The following is a 10,358-nucleotide window of genomic DNA, read 5'->3' on the forward strand; positions in this document are numbered from 1 at the left end:
TTATAATAATTTTTTGACGTCTTAAGAGCTTATTATTTATTAATAGCTAATTTAGACAAAAAAAATTAATATTAACTGATATTTTTTTGTATCGGTCTGATATGTAAACTAATATTAACTAACTTCCTTCTTTTTATACTAAAAGCATTAGTCCCATATATTTCTCTCGATAAATAAATCTTTCTATAATTATTGTTTTTATTTTTAACGGTGAGAATAAAAATGATTAAATTTTAAAACAATATCTACTTAATATACTAAAATTGGGTTTTTCCTCCGCTACTAAAGGTGACGTGTCGATCTCTCATGCCTCCGTTTTCTCTCCAAAACAAATAAAATTTTTTTCTATTCTAAATTATTTTATTGTAATTATATTATAATTAATACTAAATGAATAATATATAATTATACTAATTTAGCAACATATCTTCATTATAATTATTTTGATAATTTTTTATTTGTTGTTACTCTAAGTTATTCTTATCGTCTAATGTTCCAGTTCGATTGTCTTTTGCCACAATCATTTACAATACATCACATCAATGAAATACCTCATCAAGTTGTCTTCACTGATTCGAGTTCCAACTACATGGATGTAAGCGTTCAAAGAAGAGGCAATAGTCTCTACTTTACCGAAGAATGGTTGGATCTACTCACCTATTATGACCAACCCAATGGAATGTGGTTAAAGTTAGATTTCTTGGGAGGAGCTCGATTTTTGATTGAGGAATTGCATCCACGAAACTTTATAGGGCAAGTTCAAGTTCCATCCCCTCCATGCTTTTTACGTCTGCCCGAAAATATTCGATTATAAGGTTATGGAAAGTTCCATCCAAATTTGACAAGAGTAAGACAGCTTATCTAGAAATGGTTCTCATGGATGATAAGGTAGGTTGATTATTCTACATGATTTCTTCGAGTGATGCTAGGTCCAGTTTATATATATTTACTGTTGACATTTTAACTTTATTTCGTGAGTAAACTCTTAGAGGAATCAACCACAGTGCGATTTAACAGAGTTGTAAGTGCTAATAGTCTTTTTTTTAATTTATTTTACATTGTGATAAAATCCATTGTTCAGTGAAGAATTATTTGGCAAAGATGTTTAAGAATGATCTGATAGAGGGGAAAGTTTATGTCTTCTCAAATTTTCTGATTGAGGAATCAAGCGGAATTTATCTTCCGACTACACATGTGTGTAGAATAACCTTTAAGAAAGAGTCATCGTCTTTTTTTTTTAAATTAGATGTTATTGGACTCTTAACCGAAAAAGGAGAACTTATAAAATCATATTGAGTATTACTAGATTATTTATGGTCATATTGAGTATATATGCCTGATTTATTGAAAAAAGTAGATTAAATAACTATTTTATAGTTAATACAATTAACACTATATTAAGAAAAGAAAAACAACGCATACAAGTTATTCTTTTATTAATTAAATTATTATAATTAAAATGAAATTTAACATAACAACTTAAAATTATAATTTCAATCTTATCACGTGCATGGCACGGGTGATTAAACTTGTTCTACTTATAAATTTGACTACCGTCTCGTTATATATCCAAATTTTTTTGACAATCAAATGTAATAAAGTTAGTTTTTAAATCTAATAAAAATCAATTTTATTAATGAAAACGTATAGATACGCTCCAACTCTCAGTGTGACATGCTTCTTCTTCTTCGTATTCTTTTTTCTTTTTGCGCTCCTCCTTCTTCGCGTTCCTTTTTCTTCTTTGCATGCAGCTGTTGTTACATTTTTCTTTTCTTTTCCTCTTCATTTTTCTGATGATTTTTAGAAATATTGTTTCTCATATTAGACTTGAATAAACATATATTACAATCTTATTTAATTAAATAAATCTAAAAAATAAACTACAGACTAAAAGATCACAAAATAGCACCAAAATTACATGAATGAACATGTTTGTACTATATTACGATCTTATTTAGTTGAATGGATGTAGGTTCATATTTATTAGATTGAATTCTTGCTGAAAAAAAAAAAAAACCGAAATTTCTTACTTTTGACACCAAATTTTTTTAATTTTAACACCATAATGTTACTATAAAAATTTAAAAATGTCTTCTTAATGTCTTCTTATACTTCGTATACTTCAATAAAAATTTCTTTTTTTTCTTCTACTTTTGAATTGTTATTTACAAGACTCGAATTTAAAACCTTAACTAAGACCTAATTGGCAAACACTCAAATTCGTAGCTGAAATTGTCTTTATGTCTCTATCTCTTCTTCGAATCTGTTACCCACTTTGGGATTCGTGGCTCATTTAACTTTGGAAAAGTATAAATAGACAATGAGAATATTAAATAAGGTGAACAATTAAGATATAGAAATTAGGATATTTAATTCAATAAGTATGCACATGATTATGTTCATTATTTTTAATTGGATGGTTATTTCTTTTTATTCGATTTATTTATGCATAGTTAATAATAACTAGATGTTCAATTTATTAGGTGTGAAAATGATTATCCTAACGTTAAAGTTTAGGAGATAATTTAAGGATGAAACAATTTTTTGGTAATTGCAAAACACGAAAAAAGTAAAACAATTTTTTTTATTACAAAGTTTCAAGATCATTTATAACTAAGTTTATAAAAATTAGATTAGATATCAATAAGAATCAATAAAATTAATTTGAGTTGATTTAGGGACTAATTTGCTTAAGTAACGGTAGGAATTTGAATTCTTTCTTATGCATGCAGTAAACGACAGATTTTTAGATATAATTTTGATTCGCGATAAATTAATCGTTAACTTGCTGAGTTAAGATGGGTTAAAAAAATTCAATAATAAAAAATAGAGTTAAATTTTGATGCACTAATAATATAAAATATTTTATATTATCGTATAATTATATTATTTTTTTGAATGACTATTTACGCTGTTAATATAAAAGATAATTATTTTTATTAATGTAGTGTTACATAATTAGATGTATGTGTATTTTACACATCAAAATTAAATTCTAAAAAAATAATTGATACACAAATAAAGCTTTTATTAGAATAATTTTTTAACATCTTTAAGAGTTTATTATTTATTGATAGCCAATTTAGACAAAAAATTAATATTAACTAATATATATTTTTTTATTCTATTTATAAATTTGGCTACCGTCTCGTTATACATCCAAATTTTTTTGACAATCAAGTGTAACCAAGTTAGTTTTTAAACCTAATAAAAGCCAGTTTCATTAATGAGAATGTATAGACACGCTCCAACTTTCAGAGTGACATCGCGCGCTTCTTCTTTTTTATATTCTTTTTTCTTTTTGCGCTCCTTCTTCTTCGCGTTCCTTTTTCTTCTTTTTTCTTCTTTGCATGCAGTTGCTACATTTTTTTTCTTTTTCTCTTCATTTTTCTGGTGATTTTTAGAAGTATTACTTCTTATGTTAGACTTGAATAAACATGTATTACAATCTTATTTAATTAAATAAATCTAAAAAGTAAACTGCACACTAAAAGATCACAAAATAGCACCAAAATTACATGAATGAATATGTTTGTACTATATTATGATCTTATTTAGTTGAATAGATGTAGGTTCACATTTATTGGATTGAATTCTTGCTAAAAAAAATTTCTTTACTTTTGACACCGAAATTTTTTAATTTTAACACCATAATGTTACTATAAAAATTCAAAAACTTCTTAATTTTGACATCAAAATTTTACCACAAACACAGAAATATCTTCTTAATGTTTTTTTATACTTCTTATACTTCAATGAAAGTTTCTTTTTTTCTTCTACTTACTAAAAAGATAATGAAAAGGAATATTCTAATTAGATGTTCTAATATTGCTAAGTAATCATAATGATTAAGATAACAAAAAATAAGGAGAAGATGAGGAGGAAGAGTTTTGAATTGTTATTTTTATGTTTTTTAAGAGTATTGCTTCTTATATTAGACTTGAATGAACATGTACAATCTTATTTAATTGAATGAATGTAAAAAATAAATTGTATACTAAAAAATCACAAGATAATACCAAAATTACTTGAATAAACATGTTTGTACTATATTAAAATTTTATTTAGTCGAATGAATGTAGATTCACACTTATTAGATTGAATTCTCATCAGAAACAAAAAAAAAAAACACCAAAATTTTTTAATTTTAACACTAAAATATTGCTACAAAAACCAGAAATCTCTTCTTTAAAATTGCATTTTCTTATTCCTTTTTTTTTTGCTCTTACTTCTTTTAAGAGCATTATTTTTCAATTAGACTTGAATGCACATTTATTGGATTAAAATCTTACATATGTAAAAATTTAAATATAACAATGCTGAAGATAATATAAAAAAAGAAAAAGAAAAGAGGAGAATAAATTCAAATGAGAAAAAAAGGAAGAAGAGATGGTAATGGTGATGATAACAATAATAACAAGAGAAAGATGAAGAAAAAGGAGGAAAATATCATAATAAAAAAAGGCAGTAGCAACAGCAATATACAAGAAAAAAAAGAAACAACAGAGACACAAAAAAGAACGTGTACGTGTATATAAATAACTTGGTTGCTAATATAACTTATGCGGAACATTATTGATTTGGCTATTGGATCTCATCTCCATAAATTTGTTACTAGAGAATAAATGTAACACCCTAACTTTTAGCACGTCATGATCGTACCACAAGTAAGGCGTTACGGACCTGATTTCCTATATTATCTATTTAATACTGAGCCTTTACGTCGATATCGCGTTTCAGTTTATAAGAAAATACCAGAAAATTATTTGTAGTAATTAAAATCACACAATTATTAATAATAATAAATGCTATACAAATGAATCCAATATAAAACTCAAATACAATACCTATCCCTCTGGATAAAATAAAAACCCTGAAGCAACAAGGACGAGGGAACTCTATAAAAACAACAGGAATCACAAGTAAATTTACTAATCGTCTGCAGCTTCTTATTGAATCTCCGAACCTGTGTCACTGAAAGGGTGGAAGATTTTGGGGTGAGAACAAACCACACGTTCTCAGTAGGGAATGAGAATGCCGTAAAAGTAATGAATTTAATGCAAATAATTAACTTACTTAGTAAAACTATTTTGTTAACCCTTTGAAAATACTTTTACTGCTACTTTAGATAAATAATTACTTTTCTTTAAATTTTTAAACTCAAAACAAATTTTAAATATAAAACTAGTCACATTTTCTGTCTCTCAGCCACATAGTTAATCATCAGTCAAATGTCAACTCGTAATCACTTTAATACACTCACAAACAAATAGTACAAGCAAGAGATTCAATTCAATGTACAAGCAAGTCACAACAAGACAAACAATACAATCACAAAGTAATAAAACAAGTAAGCCCAATCAAATGCAAATGTATGTGCAAACAACATGATACATGTCTATCCCTAACGCAGGCCATGAGCTCATGTGTCGGTTGCCTACTCGCTCCCGACATTACCCGGGCACGAGTCCCAGATATGGTTTTCCAGATGCATCAGTGTGCTTATAAGTCGTACGGCCAGGCCGCATCAGTGTGACTTTAAGTCGTACGGCTAGGCCGCATCAGTGTGACTTTCCAAATCAATAAGCGTACATCTGGAAAACAGTTCTCAATGTGTGGGCGTCCCCACTTTACATTTGGCACTAAGGCCCAAACAATGTCACATCTGCTCTCCTGTGGCAGACACTTCATTAATTAATATATTCTTTAAATCCTTGTTCTCTGCTCTCCTGTGGCAGAGATTCCTTTTCTTAATAAACCGAGCTCAAATCTTTACTTAAAACAAAATCTCTCCTTAAAATATTGGGTTTAAAACATTATGTTTTTCTTAATAAATCTAGTTTTAAAAATAGAATACACCTTTTTCTCAATTAAATAAATCTCAAATAATTTAATTTTCCAAAACCAAATCTTTTTAAAATAATTTTTCAAATAAAACCTCAGATTTTTATAAAATTTCGGCAGCACTTTCCCTAAAACTCGGGGTTAGCCACCCTTTTTCGGGTCCCAACTGAACCATTTTCAACCTCTTTTCAATCAAGAAATCAAATACATATTCATCAAAATTCAGTCACAAACACAACTCAAACTCATCATTTAGTCATTTCAAACAATTATTAATTATTTACAAATACCCACTAGACTTCCATGGCATTCATAGTTTAAAAACAGTTAATTTCAAAACAAAATCCCCTACCTAAATCAAAATTTTAAAAACAGTTAATTTCAAAACAAAATCCCCTATATCCGTATGAAATCAAAGTCAACGAAAATTCCGGAAGAGCTTTTTGACCGAGCTGATGAAAAAGAAAACGTCAGAAATCATTTGTGCCTTCTAGAACTCCAGTTGGTTGAATTCAAAGGGAAGAGGAGCTACGTCACCGTCAGCTTCCACCAAACAAAAATGACGCCAATACGTAAAGGAGGAAGATACAAACACTTTTACCAAATTAAATTTTTTATTGGAGTTACAAATCGCAAGAAATCGAAGTCAGAAATTCAGGTTCCATGGTTTCTCAATCTCTTTCTCTCACGGCCTTTCTTTCATTTTCTTATGGTTTCGGTTATGAATGAGAAGAAATGAAGAAGATTAAGGATAATAGTGATTTGTGGTGGTTAAGGTTGCGTTAGGTGTCAAGGTTGGATATATACATATTGCATTAAAGCCACGTTTCATGATTAAGGGAATGGTTATATGTATTAAAGGGTTACAAGCCACGTTCCCCCTATAATGATGATAATGAATTATTATAAGTGAATAGATATATATATATATATATATATAACAAATCTTTATTTGTTTCTTATATAGATATATAATAAATATATATAGTGGCTTATATGTATAATAATATCCTTCGGCCATTTTTTTTCTTTTTGAACAATAATAATAATAATAATAATAATAATAATAATAATAATAGTATTAATATAGTTTCTGATAGATAATTTAAAATAATAGAATAAGTCATAATTAAATTAAATTTTATTTTTAAATTCAAAGTATAAAATTTAATTTTAAAAACTCGGATTGTTATAATAAACAAGAACAATCGTATTATGAGTCCACTTTTGGTGTTAAACGCCAAAAAAAAAAGTGAAGAAAGAGGAAAAAGAACCACAAATGGTATGCAAATTGAACACAAAAATAATTTTTTTTCTTTTACAAATGTGGAATGCAAATTTTGATGTCAGCTCAGTTGTTCCAGTAACAGTAACATACACAATGAGAGCAATATTCTGCAATCTCAGATAGATGCCAAAACACAAAATAAATAATGTTACAATAGTATAAACTGACTAGCAATATTTACAAATCTAGGTATATTACATTCTTTTTCTATTTGCATGAGTTATTGTAACATAATGAGAGCCAGCAGATGATGATAATGCACATATTATCATCTTAATTGCACAAGCACAAGCACATCCTCACCCCTCTTCAGCATCCATGTCCCTCTTGCTTTATACATAAGATCTGAAGAAAAGCATTAATAAGAACAAATACTTCAAAAGTGAAGCACACAGGCTAAACAGCAAAGGGTATTAGAAATTTTAGAAGTATCATAATGCCTGTGAAAATAGTGACAAAAGATGGGAAGGTGATTTTTCTTAAGAATTTCCACCAATGGGGCATTCATTGCATTGGAATGCATGTATTTTCCAAATCAATAGAAGCATAAGAAAAACTGTACCTGTACAATTGGAGATTGAGAACTGGTGCTGAACAGAAAAAAATTGTTGAGATTCTAGTTTCACATGAGAAAAATCAATTGATTCAAATGGACTACCAGTATAATCTGGTATTCATCATGCCAACAGACAAATCAAATGAGATCAACCAGCAAATGAGAGGGTTTATCCCCAACTTGCATAGCCCATATCAACCCTAGAAGAAGGTCCTACTCCCCTTAAAACTCTTGCAAAATAATTTAGCAATATGTACCAGGTGATTTCATTGGGCACGAACCCGTTATCCACACCTTTATACATCATCAAACATGCTTCATTAAACAATCCCTCGTAGCAGTATCTACTGACAAGTGTGTTATACGTGATAGCATCGGGACGCATTCCTTCGGCTTGTAACCTGTTAAAAAGGTTCAAAGCTTCCTGAAGATGACCCATCTTACAAAGACCATTGATCAGACAGTTATAAGTGACTATATCAGGAATCAAACCACGATGAATCATATCCCGAAGAAATTGAAGAGCATCGTTTACCTTTCCGATTCTACAAAAGGCATTGATCAGAATATTGCAACAGTTGGTATCAGGAAATATCCCTTTCCCAAGCATTTCTTCAAAAAATGCCAATCCTTTTTCTACTTCCCCGGCCATACATAGAGCTTTAATAAGTGTCGTATATGTAATATTGTCGAGAGGGCACCCTCGAAATATCATCTCATCAACAAGCTTAAATGCTTGTTGAATTGCGCCTCTCCTAATAAATGCATGAATCAATGTGTTGTATGTCACAGTGTTGGCAATAACACCCTCCATGAACATGTCACGATACAAGCGCAGAGCCTCTTCCATCTTGTCATCGTTGCACATTCCAAATATTAAAGAATTAAATGTATAAATGTCAGGTTTACATCCTTTGCTTGACATCTCACCAAACAATTGTAGAGCTTCTTCAGTCCTCCCATCTTTACACACAGCACTTATCAGGCAATTGTATCCCACTGTGTTTAAACTGAGACCTTTAGCCCACATGGCATTCACGACTTCCACAGCTTCATCTAATCGACCTTGCTTGCAGAAACCATTTATCAATATAGTGTATGTGACCACGCAGGGCTCAAAACCTTTTGTTACCATCTCATGTAAGAATTCAAGAGCCGAGACCAGCCGCCCCTTCTTGCAAAACCCATCAATCATTATATTAAACGTGAAGCCATCGGGTTTGTAGCCTGAAATTACCATGTTATTGTACAAAAGATCCTTTGCTTCGTCAAACCGTCCCCTAGCAACATAGCCATTTATTAATGTATTATAGTGAACAGCATTCAGGTTAGGAATTTTATTCAACAAGGCCCTTGCTTCATCAACGTGTCCCGTCCTGCACAATCCATTAATCAAAAAACCATAAGTCAGTTCATCTGCACTGAAACCGCGAAGCAGCATTCGATCAAGCAACTTTGCTGCCTCATGAATCCTGCTGGCCCGGCAGAGGCCATAAATAACATCATTGAAAGTCTGCACATCAGGTTCGCAACCCATCAGAAACATTTCCTCCAAGAGCTTCATCGCCTCGTTCACTCTATTATTCTGCGAAAGAGTATGAATTAGAGTCTGGTAGATGATCGAATTCGGAACACAACCATGCTTCATCATGTCCTTTAGAAGTGAGCAAGCTGAATCAACCTCATTAATCATACACAATGCCTTCATCACCACCCCAAATGTAGAAACAGTTGGTGAAACACCCCTATTCAGCATGTCATAAAACACATTCGGCGCTACCTTAGGACAATTCCCGGCAACCAGAATCTCCAGCACAACATTGTAGGACTTAAAACTAGGTTCACAATCATAAACACCCCACATATCCAACAAAAGTCGAGTCGCCTGGCCCGGCAACCCAGCTTTCCCATAATACCTCATGATCATGATAAAGATTGATTCCTTAAACACAATACCCTCATCCTTCATTTGCTTCAACAACAAATCTATAGTTTTGAAGTCCCCATTAGAACCAAGTTTATCAATCAAAATGCAGTACACATCAAAGGAGTGGGAATAACCATTTTGTGAACCAGCTTTTTCAAACAACTCCATTGTAGTTGGAATGTCAAGTGGAAGCAAAAGCAATTTGCAAAGCTGGGAAGGGCTAATTGGGGAAAGTGAACTACGAAGTTGTTTGAGGCCAAACGGTTTGAGTAACCTCTCCCATTCATTGTCACTACTCTCTTCTTCTGCACTATCCCAAAATTGATCCTTTTTTGCTCCAAGTGTAGTGGTGGTGGTGGTGCAGAGTGGGAAAGATGCGATTTTGACGGAAAACAATATTGTTCTATGCACATGGATTGTTGAAGATTTGAATGATTTCAACATGAAGATTAAAGATTGAAGGAAAAAATGGAAGAAAGAAACTGACCCAGTGAAAGGAATAGAGTGTTTCGTCGACGGTTCTAGAAGCTTCTCGTCGGAGCTATGGCTGTGCCTTCTACAGACACTGCATACTTCTTTTCGTGAAACTGCGACTGTGACTGCATTGAGTTCTTTTTTTCCCCTCTATTTACAAGACTCGAATTTAAAACCTTAACTAAGACCTAATTGGCAAACACTCAAATTCGTAGCTGAAATTGTCCTTGCGTCTCTATCTCATCTCCAATCTGTTACTCAATTTGGGA

At 31.2% G+C, this 10,358-nt stretch overlaps 1 protein-coding gene across 2 annotated transcripts; it reads right to left on the minus strand.

Annotated features, from left to right (window-relative positions):
• LOC107608816 (pentatricopeptide repeat-containing protein At5g64320, mitochondrial) lies at window positions 7,136-10,352 on the minus strand. 2 transcript variants are annotated; one of them, XM_016310552.2, is made up of 3 exons: window positions 8,224-10,352; window positions 7,695-8,089; window positions 7,136-7,477 (listed from the first exon to the last, which is right to left on the minus strand). In XM_016310552.2, exons 1-2 carry the CDS (start codon window positions 10,057-10,059, stop codon window positions 8,048-8,050), a joined length of 1,878 nt encoding a protein of 625 aa, XP_016166038.1. In that variant the 5' UTR covers window positions 10,060-10,352; the 3' UTR covers window positions 7,136-7,477; window positions 7,695-8,047. The 2 variants fall into 2 exon arrangements, with proteins under 2 accessions (XP_016166038.1, XP_016166037.1); XM_016310551.2 differs by having other exon boundaries at window positions 7,695-10,352.

Source organism: Arachis ipaensis, chromosome B07 (genome assembly GCF_000816755.2).
Source record: "Arachis ipaensis cultivar K30076 chromosome B07, Araip1.1, whole genome shotgun sequence".
Classification (NCBI taxonomy): domain Eukaryota; kingdom Viridiplantae; phylum Streptophyta; class Magnoliopsida; order Fabales; family Fabaceae; genus Arachis; species Arachis ipaensis.

What these genes read in the sequence shown, in the direction of transcription:
- LOC107608816 (XM_016310551.2), bottom strand. Translation starts at nt 10,059, where the DNA reads ATGTTGAAATCATTCAAATCTTCAACAATCCATGTGCATAGAACAATA.